Consider the following 20,401-nt stretch of genomic DNA (forward strand, 5'->3'; position numbering starts at 1 on the left):
ATGATGTACTCTGCATAGAAGTTAAATAAGCAGGGTGACAATATGCAGCTTTGACATACTCCTTTCCCAATTTGGAACCAGTCCATTGTTCCATGTCCAGTTCTAACTATTGCTTCTGGATCTGCAGAGAGATTTCTCAGGAGGCAGGTCATGTGTTCTGGTATTCCCATCTCTTGAAGAATTTTCCACAGTTTATTGTGATTGACACACTCAATGGTTTTAGGGTAGTCAATGAAGCAGAAGTAAATGTTTTTCTGGAACTCTTGCTTTTTCTGTGATCCAACGGATGTTGGCAATTTGATCTCTGGTTCCTCTGCCTTTTCTAAATCCAGCTTGAATATCTGGGAGTTCTCAGTTCATTTACTGTTGAAGCACAGCTTGTAGAATTTTGAGCATTACTTTACTGGCGTGTAATATGAATGCAATCATGTGGTAGTTTGAACATTCTTTGGCATTGCCTTTCTTTGGGATTGGAATGAAAACTGACCTTTTCCATTCCTGTGGGCACTGCTGAGTTTTCCACATTTGCTGGCATATTAAGTGCAGCACTTTTAATAGCGTCATCTTTTAGGATTTAAAATAGCTCAGCTGGAATTCCATCACCTCCACTAGCTTTGTTTGTAGTGATGCTTCCTAAGGCCCACTTGACTTCTCATTCCATGATGTCTGGTTCTAGGTGAGTGATCATACCATTGTGGTTATCTGGGTTATGAAGATCTTTTTTGTATAGTCCTTCTGTGTATTCTTGCCACCTCTTCTTAATATCTTCTGCTTCTGTTAGGTCCATACCATTTCTGTTCTTTATTGAGCCCATATTTGCATGAAATGTTCCCTTGGTATCTCTAATTTTCTTGAAGGGATCTCTAGTCTTTCCCATGCTATTTTTTTCCTCTATTCCTTTGCACTGATCGCTGAGGAAGGCCTTCTGACTATACCAGTAACAATATTGTTTCATAAAAGAATTATTCTGTAGAGTTTGGCACTTTTGTGTCTAGACCATCAAACTCTAATTTTATCTTTATGTATTTAAGAAACACCACACTTGTTCAATTTGGAATAGCCCATTAGTCAAAGGTAGTTTGACAAAAATCAATTCATATTTTCCTTTTATAAAGATGCCATTAGTTGTTTACTAAAACTGTTACAAGTTAGAAGAGATATGTAGGAATGAGACAAGAACAGCTACAAGAAAAATGATAAGACAAGTCTATTACACCACACATAATATAATCCATAGAGGTAATGCAATTTTGAACAAATCTCATGATAGATAATAAAAATTAAGTACAAAATTGAATGTCTTTACATTATTGTTACTAATTAGAACATGTTTATCCTCTGGATTTTAAATACGGATCTCCTCAGTGCAACTTTTACATCTTTGTTTCTCAAACTATAAATCAAAGGATTGAGCATGGGCACCACATTAGTATAGAAGACAGAAGAAATTTTTCCCTGCTCCATAGAACCGGGAGAAGAATATTTAAGGTACATGAATGCCGCTGAACCAAAAAAAAGAGAAAGAGCAAACATGTGGGAACTACAGGTACTAAAGGCTTTCGATCTTCCTTGAGAAGATTTGATATGAAGAATGCTACTAAGGATGAAGATGTAAGAAATTAGGATGGTGAAACTGGGTACTGTGATGTTAATACCCACGACAATGAGAACTACCACCTCATTGACATAGGTGCTGGTACAAGAGAGTTGGAGGAGTGGGAGGATGTCACACAAGTAATGGCTGATGACATTCACATTGCAGAAGGTTAGTCTAAGCATGCACCCTGTGTGCACAGACGCTCCAGCAAACCCCATCACATATGCAGCCAAAGAGAGCACCAAACAGACATGATGGGACATGGAGACCTTATACAGCAGGGGATTACAGATGGCCACATAGCGATCATAGGCCATTGAGGTCAACATATAGCACTCAGAGATGACAAAAAAGAGAAAGAAAAACAGCTGAGTCATGCACCCCACATACGAGATGGTATTCTCCCTGAATACAAAGTTCATCAGCATCTTGGGGGTGAAAACAGAAGAGTAACAGAGATCAATGAAGGACAGGTTGAAGAGGAAATAGTACATGGGGGTGTGGAGGTGAGAATTTAGACCAATAAGAATGATTAAGCCCAGGTTGCCCACCATGGTGACAACAAAGATCACTAGAAACAGGTGAAAGAGGGGTTGCTGGAGCTCTGGACGGTCTGTTAATCCAGCAAGAATAAATTCAGTCACTAAGGAGTCATTTCTAGTCAGCATTCTCAACTTCAGAAATCTGTGAGAACAGAAGAAAATTTCATTAGTAGGGAACACAGCTCTGTCCTTTACAAACTCACTTTTACATGAGCTTTATTTATGAGAAAGAATCTCAATCTGGCAGAAATCATGTAAACACTTCTTTGCCTCATAGTGTCTTGAAGCCACACAGTTCTCAACATTTAAATTACTGTCTTTTGAATGAACTGCATGTGACAAACAACTGTTCTATCTTCACTAGAAAACAGAGAGATACAGTAGCTGAGGAACTTGCTGATGGGCTTCAGCAGTGGGAAGGTATCCCCAGTTCTCCCCATATTCATCTGATTTACCACTTCCTACTTTCTACTCATGTTTCCACCATCCTACTACACACTGCAGGTTCCTTCAAAAAGGGATTCCTACAGGGAAAAGACCATGCAGATATTCTGCAACCAGGAAGTCTCTCATAGTCTCTAAAGTTTCAGATACTTAAAGAATCCAGGAAGTAAAAAATTAGTAACAGATATTGAGGTGAACCTTGATATCTGAAATTTTACACTTAATCATACCTTTCAGGGTTTCCACACACTGCCCTCCTCTGTTCTGTCCCAGTTGCACAGAGACTGAATAAAGGAATTTGGATGTTCTTTCCTAGGTTTTATAGGATGGCAAGAATGAGAAAATAATGAATTTGAGTGCTGATTAAGTTAGTTGTTAAGTTTCTGAAAACATTTCAAGCTGTATACTTACTAGCAAAGGATACCTTGTTATATCTCAGTGAAAAGGATAACTGTTTGACACATTTTGTTATAACTAAATCAGGCTACTGTGACCATTAAGTAGATAGGAGAAAGGAAGGTAATGAGTTAGTTTTGCAATGTAAGAATAAGTTGAGTATCTCCACACTCATTCTCTGCCTGTATTTATACTGGTTGTATTAAAGATGAAAGAATGATCTTTAACTCTAGCTTGGTACCTTGCCTAAACTTTACTGTAATGTTGACTTCATGTAATATAAACTTAAAGGGAGTGTTTTTGTTTCCTGTATCACCTAAATAAGAGTTCTTAACATTTTCATAGAAAACACATTTTAATGAATCTCTAAGGTCCTCATCAAGACTAATCCCAAAAATGTCAACTTGTTGTTTTTCAGTAACCAAGGCATGTCTGACTCTTTGTGTACAGTACATCTCAATTAAAAAAAAAATTAGGAAAAAAAACAAATCTCTTCTGATATTGCTATGTTCTGGATTTGTCACTTGAAACTGCTATAATTCTCTTGCTACCAGAATGAAGATAAAGCCAAGACAGAGGCTATGCTGAGAACAATACAGGCAGTAGAGTCAGAGCTCCTGACTTTGGACTTTTGGGTTATTCAATATAAATACTTTCCTCATTTTCAGAGGAATTTAGCAAAATACAGAAACTTGGTTAACTCACTCTCCATCCATTGACAGAACTCAGTGCTGACCCTTTATGCATGTTTCACCTCCAGTGTCTTGGAAGAAGAACTGGCCTAGGGGATATCAAAGCCGAGTGGACGTACCCACAGAATCTTCTTCCTTCACAGGCAAAGAATCATGGCATAAATCTCACAGTCTCAATGTTCCAAGAGTCAGTCTGTGATTTATATCAAACTTGTAGCTATAAATTTACCAAGAGATTTTGAAAGGAAACCACAGGCAGACATCTGAATCATCATGTCATAGAGCACATGGCATTTGCTTAAGGTTTATAATTCTTTTGAACCTGATTAGAAATCCAGGTACAGGTGCCCTCAGGGACCTTCCCATCATGATAAACTCTGCAGGGAAGAAATCAGTGTGTATGTTTACACCCTAACTGTGACAGTAAATGTTAATTTCCCATCACAGATTATACATTCCCCAGAGCATAAAAGAAATGATTCTCTGCCCTCCCTTATAAAGATGCAAATAATTCATGTCATTGAAAATTCACTAATTATAATTCTAGGCAACATTAGTTTTAAGAATTTTATTTTTTTTATTTTATTTTTAAACTTTACTTAATTGTATTAGTTTTGCCAAATATCAAAATGAATCCATCACAGGTATACATGTGCTCCCCATTTAGTTCATAAAGATATACAAACATTTAAGGAAAGATTATTTACTATGCCCCTTTACAAACTCCCTGGTGGCTCAGCTGGTAAAGAATCTGCCTGCAATGTGAGAGAACTGGGTTTGATCCCTGGGTTGGGAAGATCCCCTGGAGAAGGGAAGGGCTACCCACTCCAGAATTCTGGTCTACAGAATTCCATGGACTCTATAGTCCATGGGATCGCAAAGAGTCAGACACAACTGAGCCACTTTCACTTACAATAATTGAATCTCTTTAAATAATCAGCTTATGAAAATGTTATAGACATAAACCAAAGGATTTTTAATTGATTTCAGAGGTTATTGTTTAATAAATCACTATTTACTATAAGAATAATCCCATAGAAATTTACTTTCAGATATTCTGACTCAATATGTGTTTGATAGATTAAAATTAAATCTATGACAAAAATCCCTGTAAATAAGCCTCATTATAAAGAAGTATGACTAAAATTCCCATGTATGTATTAGCTTACAGTTATACTTGTGAGACCATGGAGAAGGAAATGGCAACCCACTACAGTATTCTTGCCTGGAGAATCCCATGGGCCAAGGAGCCTGGTGGGCTACAATCCATGGGGTCACAAAGAGTTGGACATGACTGAGTGACTAACACACACACACACACACACACACACACAAGCTGTGAGAAGAAAATTTTATTTAGAAATTATTATTGAGTCCCACAAAATTTCAAAAACATTGGATAGATTTCCTTGAAATCCACCCAACTTCCTACCACAGCAACTGTAGAATAAAAGGAAAACTATAGACTCTATTTAGCTTTGAGAAATTTTATATGCGGCACATGTTTCTGTCTGACCTATGTGATTTGATCACTTTTATAGATTCATGTAGCTACCACCACAATCATACACAGAACTCATTTACTAACATAAAGGAACTCCCTTACATTACTCCTTTACAGTCACACCTATCCCCTCCCACCTTCATTTCTGTCTTCTAAAAACCACTAACTTATTTGTTCTTCATCTCTATAGGTGGGTTGTTAAGACAACAAATGAAACTATACAATATATAACTTCTGATATTGGCCTTTTCCCCTAAGCATGATGCTTTTAAGTCCATCCTAGTTGTATCAACAGCTTGTCCTTTTATTGCTGAGTGGTATTCCATTTTATACAACCCACATTTATTCAAACTTCTGTAATAAGTTAAAAATTACTAGGTTCTTGTTTAATGCAAAGCTAAATCTGTTTTATTTATGGAAAGTGTTTCAGGGGCAGGGGATATAAGATGTTCAGACTGGTTCTTCTTGTAATATTCTTTTTTAAATAAGTTTTATGGTGGCATAATTTAGATACAATAACATGCTCTCATTTTAAGAATACAATTCAACAACTTTCAAAAGAATACAGTTACATTAAAGACCACCATGGTCAAGAATTAGAGAATTTCCATCACCCCCTAAAGTTCCCTTATCCTCGTTAACAATCCATCCCCTGTCATTTTTAATCATGAAAGAATGTTGAAAGTTCTCAAATGTTTTTCCTGCAGCTACTGAAATATTATATGATTTTTATCTTTCATTCTAGTAATCTTGTATAGCACACTTACTGATTAGTGTATGTTGAACCACTCTTGCATTCCATGGTTAAATCCCACTTGATTACAGGGCATGATTTTTTAACGTGCTATTTAACTGGTCTGTCAGAATTCTGTTGAGAATTTTTGTATCTATATTCATCAGAGACATCGGCTTGTAGTTTTCTTTTCTTATAGTGTCTTTACCTGATGTTGGTGACAGGATAATTCTGGTTGTAAAATAGTTTTGAGAGTGTTCTCTTTCTTCCACTTAGGAAAAGTTTGAGAAGTTTTAGCATTTATTCTTATTTAAACATTTGACAGGTGGGAAAGGAGTAACTTCATAGTGTTTCACCAGTAATACCATTTATTTTCTGGTCCTGGGGTTTTCTTTGTTGGGAGGTTTCTGATTATTGATTTAATCTCCTTACTTGTCATTGATCTGTTTAGATTTTTTCTGTTTCTTCGTAATTCAGTCTTGGTAGACTTGTTTCTAAGAATTTATCCATGTCTTCTAGGCTATTCAATTTGTTTGAGTATAACTGTTCATAATAATCTGATCCTTTGTATTATTGTGGTATCAGCTGTAATGTTTCCTCTTCATCATGGTATCATTACCATCTCTGTCTCATTACAATTGTTGAGCTAAAGTTTATTTTGTCTGATATAAGTATGGTTACTGCTGCTGTTTTCTGGTTTCCACTTGCATAGAACACCGATTCTCATCCCCTCACTTTCAGTCTGTGTGTGTCCTTAAAGCTGAAGTAAGTCTCTTGTGGGAAGCACATAATTGAGTCTGGTTTTTTTGTTTTGTTTTAATCCATCCAGCAACTCTACTTCTTTTGATTGCAGAATTTAAGTCACTTACAATTAAAATAATGATTGACAAGTAAGGAATAATGCCCACCTAATTGTTCTCTTGTGTGGATCACAATAAACTGTGGAAAATTCTGAAAGAGATGGGAATACCAGACCACCTGATCTGCCTCTTGAGAAATTTGTATGCAGGTCAGGAAGAAACAGTTGGAACTGGACATGGAACAACAAGACTGGTTCCAAATAGGAAAAGGAGTATGTCAAGGTTGTATATTGTCACCCTGTTTATTTAACTTATATGCAGTGTACATCATGAGAAACGCTGGACTGGAAGAAACACAAGCTGGAATCAAGATTGCCAGGAGAAATCTCAATCACCTCAGATATGCAGATGACACCACCCTTATGGCAGAAAGTGAAGAGGAACTCAAAAGCCTCTTGATGAAAGTGAAAGAGGAGAGTGAAAAAGTTGGCTTAAAGCTCAACATTCAGAAAACTAAGATCATGGCATCCGGTCCCATCATTTCGTGGGAAATAGATGGGGAAACAGTGGAAACAGTGTCAGACTTGATTTTTCTGGGCTTCAAAATCACTGCAGATGGTGACTGCAGCCATGAAATTAAAAGACGCTTACTCCTTGGAAGGAAAGTTATGACCAACCTAGATAGCATATTCAAAAGCAGAGACATTACTTTGCGAACAAAGATTCATCTGGTCAAGGCTATGGTTTTTTCTGTGGTCATGTATGGATGTGAGAGTTGGACTGTGAAGAAGGCTGAGCGCCGAAGAACTGATGCTTTTGAACTGTGGTGTTGGAGAAGACTCTTGAGAGTCCCTTGGACTGCAAGGAGATCCAACCAGTCCATTCTGAAGGAGATCAGCCCTGGGATTTCTCTGGAAGGAATGATGCTAAAGCTGAAATTCCAGTACTTTGGCCACCTCATGTGAAGAGTTGACTCATTGGAAAAGATCTGATGCTGGGAGGGATTGGGGGCAAGAGGAGAAGGGGACGACAGAGGATGAGATGGCTAGATTGCATCACTGACTCGATGGACATGAGTCTGAGTGAACTCCGGGAGTTGGTGATGGATAGGGAGGCCTGATGTGCTGCGATTCATGGGGTCGCAAAGAGTCGGACACGACTGACCGACTGATATGATCTGATCTGATCTGAATTGTTCTCTGGCTATTTTGTAACTCCCTTGTTCTTTTCTTTCTCTCTTGCTGTCTTCTTTTATGATTTCATGATTTTCTATAATGGTATGTTTCTATTCCCTTCTCTATTCTTTTGTATTAATATAGTCTTTTGTTTTGTGATTACCATGAGACTTACATAAGATACCCTACAGATATAACTCTTAAGGTGATAACACTTTGATAACACACAAAAACACTATGAAGTTACTCCTTTCCCACATTTTATGTTTTGATGTCACAATTTACCTCTTTTTATATTGTGTACCTATTAGCAAGTTACTGTAGTTATAGCTATTTTTAAATAGTTCTGTCCTTTAACATTTACTAGAGTTGGCTGGTTAACACATCACCATCTTACAGTATGTATTCTGAATTTGACTTTATATTTATATTTGCCAATATGTTGCATACTTTCTTATGTTTCATGTTACTAATTAGTGTCCTCTTGTTTCAGCTTGAAGAACTCCTTTCAGTAACTCTTATAAAGTCAAGTGCTAATTAATTCTCTCAGATGCTCTTTGGGAAAATCTTTATCTCACCTTCACTTTTGAAAGATAACTTTGCTGGGTAAAGTATTCTTGATTGGCAGGGCAGTTTTTTCTTTCAGCACTTTGAGTATATTGTCTCACTCTATTCAATCTCCTGGCAGTCTAATGAGGGCTCCTTTGTTTTTCCTCTGGATTTTTCTTAAATTCTTTTATTTCAGAGTGCTTAATTATGTGTCTTAAAGAAGATCATTTTGAGTTGAAATATTGGGGTGACCTATTAACTTTATAAGTTGGATGTCCAAATATCTCCCCATATTTGGGAAGTTCTTAGCCATTATTCCTTTAAGAATGCTTTCCATTCTCCATTCTTCTTCCTCTGGGACTCTAATACTGTCTACAATATTCCTCTTGATGGCATCCCACATTTCACATAAACTTTCTTCACTCTTTTTCATTTTTTTCCTTTGCTCTCTACTTACTGCATAATTTCAAATGTCCTATCTTCTACCTCACAGACTCGTCCTTCTGCTTGATCTAATCTGCTGCTGCTCTTATCACATTTTTTCACTTCATTCATTGCATTATTAAGCACCAAGATTTCTTTTTCTTTCTTATGATTTCTATCAGTATCTCTTTATTAAGCTTATCATTTTGTTTTCTGTTTTCATGATTTCTCTGTACCATCTTTCTCTGTTTTCCTGTAGCTCACTGGGCTTCCTTAAAACAGCTATTTTGAATTCTTCATCAGAAAAATCACATATCTCCATTTCCTTGGACTCTGTCTCTAGAAAATTACTGTGACCTTTGTTGATTTCATGTTACACTGATTTTTCAAATTCCTTTAATATTTTTTTAATATCTTCAAAACTGATCAGTCACATGCCTCTGGTCCTTCTGACTAGCTTCAGGAGAGAATCACCTTCTGGCAGTCCTGCTAGTAAGTCTGAAGCTTTCTCAGATCTTTTTTACATGATACCTGCTCTACATTTCCTCATTTAAATTTATAGCAGAACTCTTATACTTATATGCTTTCTTTCAACCCTGCAAAGCTAGGTCAGTTGCTGATAGCCTCCTTTGTGCTTTCCCTAGGGTGGTGCTGCACGCTCAAGTCTGTGGTTTTCCCCAGGCCTGCAGAGCTGGGCCAGAATTTGAGTTGGTCTTATAATTATTCAAAGACAGGATATGCCCCACTATTAACTTTCTGTGAAAATGCACATCATCACTTGTGTGTTTGTGCACTATCTTAACAACAAAATGTGCATAATCACACTTTAGGAGATGTCTTACACTGCAAGATGTGGGAAGATGAGGACAAGAGGCTCTCAAGATCTTGACTGGGCTCCCAGTAAATGGTCTCTCCATGGGCAGAATACTCCACTGCCTGTTACAGTTATCCTTTAGCAACAGGTCTGGAATGGTCATCTCAAAACAGTGACACACCAGGCTACATGAAAACAAATTGGCAGCAAGCACATTAAGGTCAAAAAACACTCAAGTTCATCTAGCACCCACTGACCTTTTCCACCTGAACAAAACTCCCTGCTGTCACCACTCCCACCAAGTGAGCAGAGCTTTCAGAGAGCGAAAGTGCCCCCAAGCCCCACCACCCTCCCTTCTTCATGCTGGGAGAAGAACTGTGGCTTTGGCTCCGTGGCCTTGTTTCTTAAGTTTTTTTTCCCTGAGATTTCTTATAACTAAAATTAAAAACAAAAGTCTATTCATAATGAAATAGCAGAAACAGTATTTTCACAGTACTAGCACCTACATGGCTAGGGTGTGTGTGGGGAAGGGGGCACTTTCTAAACATTTGGTACCAAAGGTATCATTCCAAATCAAAGTTATCCTCTAGAGCTGGAAAAAAAAAACACACACACACACAAGAAAGGTAAGAGGACATATTTTGCAGTTTGGTTACAAAGAGGAAAGACTCCAAAAACAGGATGGAGTTGGGGTCTGCCAGGCACCTGTAAAAGCAAGGACCACTGCCACCTCATGCGGTGCCCATGAGGTGCCCATGAGGACCCTCCTAGTAGTGTCCTGGGGCTCAGCAGCTATCATTCTTGCCTTCACCTATTCAACAACAAGCGCTCCACATTCTGCCCCTTTCCAGGCATGGCTGGGAATGGTATCTGTGTGCCTGTGGGGCATGCCAGGGACTATTCATGGGCAGGGACGTCATCTATCTAGACCAGGTTTGATTGTGTGCAAAACCTAATGTATCCACTCCTCACGACATGCTGGCCAGAGCCTTGGGGTAGGAGTCAGCCAGGTTTCTTCATTTGACCTGGACAGGGCAACCCCTTAAGGAGCCCCTGCCCCCTTGTCAATGACCAGTCCTATTGTACTTCCCAAGAAAGGCATTTTTTAATCTGGCTTCACCCCTCCCTCAAAAACTGCCTGAAACAAGCTCTGCTTCCTCATAGCAAAAGGATAAGCCATCAGGAAAGGAAATTAAAAACAACTGCTTCTAGCAAGGAACACTATGACAAACCTAGACAGTGTGTTAAAAAGCAAAGACATCATTTTGCCAACAAAGTTCTGTATAGTCAAGGCTATGGTCTTTACAGAAGTCATGAACGATTTTGAGAGCCTGACCACAAAGAAGGCAGAGGGCCCAAGAATTGATGCTTTCAAACTGTGGTACTAGAGAACATTCTCACTGAGAGTCCCTTGAATAACAAGGAGATAAAACCAATCAATCTTAAAGGAAATCAACCCTGACTACTCACTGGAAGGCCTGATGCTGAAACCAATACTTTGGCCACCTGATGCAAAAAGCAAACTCACTTGAAAAAACCCTAATGCTGGGAAAAATTGAAGGCAGGAGGAGAAATGGGCAACAGAGGATGAGATGGTTGGTTGGCATCACTGATGCAATGGACGTGAACTTGAGCAAACTCCGGGAGATGCTGGGGGACAGTGAGGCCTTGCCACCTGCAGTCCATGGGGTCACAGAAGAGTCAGACACACAACTTGGCGACTGAACAACAAGCAAGAAAGGTGCCTGCAGGCAGGCGGGTAGGCAGTGTGGAAATGGGAACACAAGCATGACAGGAAGTGAGTCTCCATCTGCCTAAAATGCAAGTGGGAGAGAAAGGGCCTGAGGAGGTGGGAAGTCCCAATACAGAGGATGGTGGCTGCTAGAGACAGCAAAGACGCAAAGAGTGAAGAAGCTGTAGAGCCAGGAAATTATGAGCACAGGGAAATCCTGAGAACACAGAAAACTCAAGAGAGGAGGCCTTAAGAAAATGGGGGAACTGAAGTACAGAAAGGTGACCCCTACAAAATGGTGGACTGAGGCACAAAGAGATGGGACCCTGAAGCAAAAGATAGCCCAAAAGGGGCCTGAAGCCCAAAGACATGGTGGAGGCACACGTGTGAGAACAAGAGGCTGAGAGCCCAGATACTGGGGTGTGAGAAGAGACCAGAGTTGGGGAAGAAAGGCCTGGGACAGTGAGGGCCCAGACCCCGGAGACCAGGGAGGCCAAGGTCAAGGGCAGGGCATCCACTGGGTGGGCCCCAAGGGGAGCCGCGGTCTGGCTATGCTCAGCGGCTTCCAGGATCTTGCGTGTGAACTCACTCACCTGATGGGCCCCCGTGTCCTCCTCAGCCACATCCTCTGGCCGGCCGGGGCCTTGCGCCTCCATTTTGCAGAATCTCCCAGACGGCTGTGAGCAGTCTTCTCGTGCGCATGCTCCACTCGACACCACATAAGGGTCCTCCCAGCCATGGGCAGCTCAGCTGGCCTGGGACCCCCAGGCTCCAAAGCAAAAAGATGCACCTTTGTCCTTGTGGGACACGTCAGGGGCCAGGCTGCCAGCAGCTGGTGGGCGGCCTAGCTTGAGGCTGCTGTAGGCCATGGCAGATGGCGCTGGCCACTGATCTGCCTGAGTGGCTTCTGTGCCGTCCATCTCGCAATTGCTACCGTACAAGGCCTCGGTGGTGGCCCAGGCCACACGTGCCCATAGCCCGTGAACCCCTACTCGTCCCCTTTGGAAGTCTTCTTGGGGGTCACTCCTGTCCAGCCGGCCACCCGGAGCCCTCAGGCTGCTTCCCTTAGGGCCCAGCCCATGCCAGAGACCGGGGAGCTCTCACTCAGGACTGAGCCAGGCCTCCAGCTGCTTCCTGCACCGTCCAAGTCTTCGGAGACTCTCCAAGGACAATAAGAGTGAGGCTGCCCCTATGCTAAGACACAGGTCTCCGGGAGAGGCTGCGGTGGGGCCTTGGGACTGCCTCTTGAGCTTTGGGAGGTTGTGATGGAGCCCCCTTGGCTCTCACGCCTGTTGAGCTGCAGGCAAGCCTAAAGCTGAAGCAGCGGTGGTGACTGGTGGGTGGAGTCGAGCGGATGGAGCATGTGTCCCTTACTTCCCGCAATATTATTCATCATAAGCTAATCAGTCTGGAAAAGGCATTTGAATACAAGATTTTTATTATCTATCATTTATTATTGTTCCGTCAATCCCAGTACCTATGGAATAAGGTTTCAGAATTGCAAACACTGTGAGAAATGAATTCAGCAACTAGAGTACAGCATCTAAACACAATTCTTTTTATCTTTAACCTTAAAATATCCAGTCAAAATTTCACACTGGGACGAGTCCTTTGTAAAATATCACAGACTCCCTTTATTCTTACGTGAACTTAAACACTTTTTGAAACATCAGTATTTCTCATATTGTTGTGTGCATTGGTTGATTTCCAGAATGTTGGAATCATTGTGTTTGCCAATTTTGTCCAAGTTTATAGATGTGCCGTGGAGATTTGCTGACCTGCCCACTCAGCTATAACTGGACATTCCGCTGAAGAAGGTCCTTTTAATTTGACTTACCTATTGTTTTCAAAAAATATGAACTGTATTTGAAACTTCTGATATTTTTTGGTGGAAAAATCCAATTTTGGGTGGAAAAATCCAAACTCATTTGTTGCAAATGAATTTATGTTACATGAAACAGAACTTTTGGGGAAAACCACTAGTGACATTGTTTGCCAAAGAAGAAACTAGAGCCTTCTCATTTGAGAAGTGAGGTACAAAGATTACACAAATTTCAGTGATTGATTAACTGAGAATTAAAACTCCCTAAAATCTTATTTTGCAAAGTTTATTCATATTTCTAACTTCAAATTTAACCCATTTGACAGCTAAGTGTTTTGTCAGTTCATACTTTGGCTTACATATGTGAGGAGAAAATACTGTATTCGAGTTAATGTGAATAAACAGTAGAAAGTGACTCTAATTCACTGCTGTATGTCAACTATATCTCAATAAAAGTAGAAAAAATTACTAGCTCTTTTAAATAGAGTTAATTAAAAGAAGATGGGAATTCAGATCATTGGTTTGAGATTATAAAACCAGGATTGGCGAACAAAGCATCTTACAGATGTGGACACCAGCTTGGTAGACAGAGGTTCTGCAAGAGTGGGGCAAGCCAAAGGAATAGCAGCTGTACTGGTACTGACAAAGGATGTCCACCCAGTTCCGAGCAGTTGGCCACAGTTATATCATGTAATGTAGTTGTGAATATGTTTTGCCCTCACTGTCAGGAGAACAAAGGGAGTCAATGGTTCTACTCCCTGAAGTTCAGACTTGTGGGAAAGCATTTAAAGGAAGAGACTATCAAGTCAGATGGTCTGAAATTTAAATCCAGATTGAGTCTCCACTTTCTAATTGTGAGATTTTAGACAATTTATGTGACCTTTTTCACCCTTGGTATCCACATCTGTAACTTGAGAGTAATTGTCCTTTGAATTAAATGACTTATTACATGTAAAATAATGAAACACTGCCTGAATCATAGAAGGAGTCTGACAAGTATTTGCTCTCCTTCTGCTCATTCCTGTTCACCAGTATGTATCACCTGAACCTGTCCCCCACTTGCCTCCTGAACAATTCTGTTTTATGTCTATTTATGTACCTCAAATTAAAGTGCCCCAAACTGTATTCAACATTTACTTGTGATTCTCAATGCTGCTTCTCCACTGGTCATTATTTTCTTTTTTTTTTTTTAATTTATTTTATTTTTAAACTTTACAATATTGTATTAGTTTTGCCAAATATGGAAATGAATCCACCACAGGTATACCTGTGTTCCCCATCCTGAACCCTCCTCCCTCCTCCCTCCCCATACCATCCCTCTGGGTCATCCCAGTGCACCAGCTCCAAGCATCCAGTATCGTGCATCAAACCTGGACTGGCGACTCATTTCATACATGATATATACATGTTTCAATGCCATTCTCCCAAATATCCCCACCCACTCCCTCTCCCACAGAGTCCATAAGACTGATCTATACATCAGTGTCTCTTTTGCTGTCTCGTACACAGGGTTATTGCTACCATCTTTCTAAATTCCATATATATGCCTTAGTATACTGTATTGGTGTTTTTCTTTCTGGCTTACTTCACTCTGGATAATAGGCTCCAGTTTCATCCACCTCATTAGAACGGATTCAAATGTATTCTTTTTCATGGCTGAGTAATACTCCATTGTGTATATGTACCACTGCTTTCTTATCCATTCATCTGCTATAGGACATCTAGGTTGCTTCCATGTCTTGGCTATTATAAACAGTGCTGCGATGAACATTGGGGTACACGTGTCTCTTTCCCTTCTGGTTTCCTCAGTGTGTATGCCCAGCCGTGGGATTGCTAGATCATAAGGCAGTTCTATTTCCAGTTTTTTAAGGAATCTCCACAGTGTTCTCCATAGTGGCTGGACTAGTTTGCATTCCCACCAACAGTGTAAGAGGGTTCCCTTTTCTCCACACCCTCTCCAACATTTATTGCTTGTAGACTTTTGGATCGCAGCCATTCTGACTGGCATGAAATGGTACCTCATTGTGGTTTTGATTTGCATTTCTCTGATAATGAGTGATGTTGGGCATCTTTTCATGTGTTTGTTAGCCATCTGTATGTCTTCTTTGGAGAAATGTCTAGTTAGTTTTTGGGCCCATTTTTTGATTGGGTCATTTATTTTTCTGGAGTTGAGCTGTAGGAGTTGCTTGTATATTTTTGAGATTAGTTGTCTGTCAGTTGCTTCATTTGCTATTATTTTCTCCCATTCTGAAGGCTGTCTTTTCACCTTGCTAATAGTTTCCTTTGTTGTGCAGAAGCTTTTAATTTTAATTAGGTCCCATTTGTTTATTTTTGCTTTTATTTCCAATATTCTGGGAGGTGGGTCATAGAGGATCCTGCTGTGATGTATGTCGGAGAGTGTTTTGCCTATGTTCTCCTCTAGGAGTTTTATAGTTTCTGGTCTTACGTTGAGATCTTTAATCCATTTGGAGTTTAATTTTGTATATGGTGTTAGAAAGTGTTCTAGTTTCATTCTTCTACAAGTGGTTGACCAGTTTTCTCAGCACCACTTGTTAAAGAGATTGTCTTTAATCCATTGTATATTCTTGCTTCCTTTGTCAAAGATAAGGTGTCCATATGTGCATGGATTTATCTCTGGGCTTTCTATTTTGTTCCATTGATCAATATTTCTGTCTTTGTGCCAGTACCGTACTGTCTTGATGACTGTGGCTTTGTAGTAGAGCCTGAAGTCAGGTAGGTTGATTCCTCCAGTTCCATTCTTCTTTCTCAAGATAGCTTTGGCTATTAGAGGTTTTTTGTATTTCCATACAAATTGTGAAATTATTTGTTCTAGCTCTGTGAAGAATACCGTTGGTAGCTTGATAGGGATTGCATTGAATCTATAAATTGCTTTGGGTGGTATGCACATTTTCACTATATTGATTCTTCTGATCCATGAACATGGTATATTTCTCCATCTATTAGTGTCCTCTTTGATTTCTTTCACCAGTGTTTTATAGTTTTCTATATATAGGTCTTTAGTTTCTTTAGGTAGATATATTCCTAAGTATTTTATTCTTTCCGTTGCAATGGTGAATGGAATTGTTTCCTTAATTTCTCTTTCTGTTTTCTCATTATTAGTAAGCTTTTTTCACCCCTAGGCAACAAGCTAAATTCATAAACTAAATGTAAACATATTCTTCTCACTCAACTTTATCCAACCTCCAGTCTCAGAGAACATATCTCTTTGAAACCCTGGTCTCAGGGTACCCTGGTGTACCCTCTAAGGTACATTGATTTGATAAGCTTCTTGTCTAAAGTTTAAATTACTCTAATAGGGATAGGCTACCCACTCCAGTATTCTTGGGTTTTCCTGGTGGCTCAGACGGTAAAGAATCTGCCTGCAAAGTGGGAGACCTGTGTTTGATCCCTGGGCTGGGAAGATCCCCTGGAGAAGGAAATGGCAACCCATTCCAATATTCTTGCCTGGAGAGTCCCCATGGACAGAGGAGCCTGGTGGGCTACAGTCCATGAGGCCGCAAAGAGTCAAACACGACATGACTGAACAACTAAACACGCGATAGTTTCCAGTGTGAGTTCCTATGGAATCTTTTTTACCTCACTCTCACCATACACACATACACACCCACACTCTCTTTATTGCAATATGGTTATAACTAAAAATTTAGGTAAACATTGGCAGTTAACATTATTAAGATAATTTTAAACACTATTTACAGAGGTACATCAAATATAATTATTGCTTTCATTTGATTTGTTGTTTTCCTTGAAGGGAATATTTTTAGGTGCTTTCATTTGCTTAATATTCCATAGATTTCTCTGATTTGTCCCTTTTGTACAGATCTCCTTTCAGTATATTCAGCTGTAGCTATATGATGTTAGCTGCTGTTCTTAAAATGTTGCCTTCCTTAAGAAGTCTTTCTGAGAAATTCATGATCCACTCAAGTGTTGATACACTGTCCTCTTACTTTAGTGAAAATCTAACATCTCGAGATCCCTGTTCACCTTCTTTCTGAGGATTCTCTTCACCTCTTATGTATCTTAGATCCTCTGTTTTCTGCATCCTATATTTTCCTGTTTCTTGGTTTCTTCATTTTTTTAAATGAACTTTATTTTTTAGGACAGTTTTAGATTTATAGAAAAAAAATGAGCATAATACAAAGAATTCCCATATACTGCCAACTATTTCCCCAATTATTAACATTAACATCTTACAATGTGTTTGTTACAATTAGCAAGCCAGTGTTGTTATGTTATCATTAGCTAAAGTCCATACTATACACAGATTTCCTTACTATTTACTTAATGTCCTTTTTCAGTTCCAGGATCTCATCAAAGTTACATTACATTTAGTTGGTGTGCCTTTTTAGACTCCTCTTGACTATGTCGATGTTTTTCCTCATTTTTGATAACACAAATGCTCCATTAATTTCCTTAGAAAGGGTGCATGGAATGCAAACTTTAGAGACATTGCATTTCTGAAATTTCTTTAGTTTTGGCTTCCTATTTTTTTCATAGTTTAGTAAGGTATGAAATTCTAGTTTAAATGTAACTTTTTCTCAGCATTTTGAAGCCATTGAACCCCTGTGTTTAATTGGAATGCATTGAATGTCAGATCGGTTTTGGGGGAAATGGAAATGTTAACAACATCAGATCTTCCAATCCACAAACATGGTGTATCTCTCTTTATTTGTAAACTTTTTATTTCTCAGATCAAGGTTCTGAAGTTTTCAGTTTAGAGGTTTGTACATCTGTCATTAAATTTATTCCTAAGTAATTTTAGTTTTATGCTATTGTAAATGGTATTTTTATTAATTTCATTTTCCAAATATTTGTTGCTAGCATTTAGAAATGCAGTCAATTTATGTTTAATGACCTTATATCTTGAGATCTTGGTACATCTGCTTATTCTAATATTTTTATTTTGTGGATTTTCTACATTAATAATCATATTTTCTAAGAATAATGCTAATTTATCTTCTTTTTAAGCTTGATATCATTTTATTTTATTTTAATGTCTAATTTCACTAACTAAGCTCTTCACCAAATATAGAGAAAAGAGGACATTCTTCGCTTGTTTCCAATCTTACAGGGAAAGCTTTCAATTTTTACCATTAATTATGTTAGATTTTTTAATAAATTCCCTTTGCTAAATTGAGAGAATTCTTTTCTGTTCCTGTTTTTCTGAGATTTTTATGATAAATGGATATTTTTTACTGTATGCTTTTTCAGTATCTACTTATCTGATGATACTGTTTTCTCCTTTATTCTGTTAATATTGTGAATTATATTGAATGGTTTTCAGAGGTATAACCAACCTTGATTTCTTTTGCTCAACCCCACTTAATTATAAAGCATTATCATTTTTATAGAACACAATATTAGATTAGTAATATTGTATAAGTGATTTTTGCACTTATGTTTATAAGGAATATTGGTATATATTTTCCTTGTAATTCTATGTCTTATTTGGATATCCAGGTTATGCTGCCTCATAAAATATATTTGAAAAATGTTTTCTCTTTATCTATTTTCTGAAAGAATTTGCATACACTTGGTATTATTTCTTCTTTTCATGTATGATAAAATTAACCTGTGAAGCCATTAGGCTTGTGAGCACAAGATGTGAGCACATGTGTGTGAAGGATTACTTACTAATTCAATTTGTTTAATAGATAAAACGATTTTTCACATAATCTATTTTGACCTAGTAATTTTTTACGTTCTTTCAGCTTTTCAATTATATAAGGAAAAAGTCTGTATTTTGTATGACAGTATAGTTATTTCCAACAAGATGGTTGGCTTGAATAAACTAGTCATGATATTTCCAGTAACAGATCTAGTAATCTTCTGAATATTTACTTTTTCTGAAGTAACACAAATCTAAATCATGAATGGTGTTTTTAACAAACTAAAATAAAAAAAGTATTTTTGAGTTCACTGAGAGGTAAACTACCTCTGCCACACCATGTCGTACTAAGTCACTTCAGTTGTATCCAACTTTGTGCAACCCTATGAACTGTAGCCCACCAGACTCCTCTATCCATGGGATTCTCCAGGCAGGAATACTGGAGTGGATTGCCATTCCCTTCTCCAAGACATGTATCCATTCTCCCCCAAACTCTCCTAGCATCCAGGCTGCCACATCTCTAAATCAATACAATATACTTTTTTAAAATATGCAAATATCTTAAAATATTATTTTTAAGAAGACTTTCAGGAAACCAAAAAAAAAAAAGCAAATGCCTAGACCTGCACCTCCCAATGATTCTGGTAAAAGCAATACAGAACAATAAGAACAAGTAAAACTCCATAAAAAACAATATTCATAGCATAATCCAAAGACAAAGAAAATGCTCACACTTCAAAATAACTGTAAATTAAGAAAGGAAAAGCAAATCCTAGGTAACGGTTTCTCTCACTTCTACAATGGAAGCTTCAAGCTTTTCCAATGATCAAGAGCAGGTGGAAAAAGCTGTTGGGAAGATGAAAGCGTTTTGGTTGTGATAGATTTAATTTGATCCAAAGCCACAGTCAGAAAGAAAAAGTTCACACTTTTTCTTTTTTTTTCTAAATGTGAAAAGAAAAATGCGTCATGAGAGATCACAGCAAGATATACAGGAAGGGAATAGAAAGGATATGCAATCTGAAGTGTCACCTCTTGGTACCTCAAGAGAAGAAAAAATTAAAATTATGAAAATAATGTGTGTGGAGTAAAGAAATAAAAGACACATAACATAGCATAGACCTCTATGTTATAATGGTCCTAAAAATAAAAATCTTAAAGATTGAAACAAGGAAAAGAAGAAAAAGAAGCAAAATCAAGCAAGGAGTGAGATTCTTCACTGGGTTGGTCTCTCTCCAATCACTTTGTGAGAACGATACTCTCTTGAAACCTCACCCAGAATTATGCAATTGAGGATGAGATCATTATCTTGGTGTTGGTCATGTTTGAAAGATGCATCTCTTTTAACAGAATACTAAAATTAAAACTATGGATAGTGAGCAGCAGATAATGAGTCTTTTCCTTTCTCTTTATTTCTTCTCCTCATTTTGGACTTTAAAAGCTCAAAATACCTGTTGGGTAATCTTGGGTAAAGGGCAATAATGTTCATGCCTGCCACATGTTGACACGGGAAGTTATCAAAGCAGGTACCTATATAAGAGCTACATAGTTT

General features: G+C 38.5%; 1 protein-coding gene across 1 annotated transcript; it reads right to left on the reverse strand.

The window, feature by feature from the left end:
* Window positions 1–1,320: 1,320 nt before the first annotated feature.
* On the reverse strand, window positions 1,321–2,265 carry LOC104980666 (olfactory receptor 8B3). The gene has a single exon (XM_010829421.1). It carries the CDS (start codon window positions 2,263–2,265, stop codon window positions 1,321–1,323), a length of 945 nt encoding a protein of 314 aa, XP_010827723.1.
* Between the last annotated feature and the right edge of the window lie 18,136 nt (window positions 2,266–20,401).

Source organism: Bison bison, unplaced genomic scaffold (assembly GCF_000754665.1).
Source record: "Bison bison bison isolate TAMUID 2011002044 unplaced genomic scaffold, Bison_UMD1.0 scf7180017864506, whole genome shotgun sequence".
Lineage (NCBI taxonomy): Eukaryota > Metazoa > Chordata > Mammalia > Artiodactyla > Bovidae > Bison > Bison bison.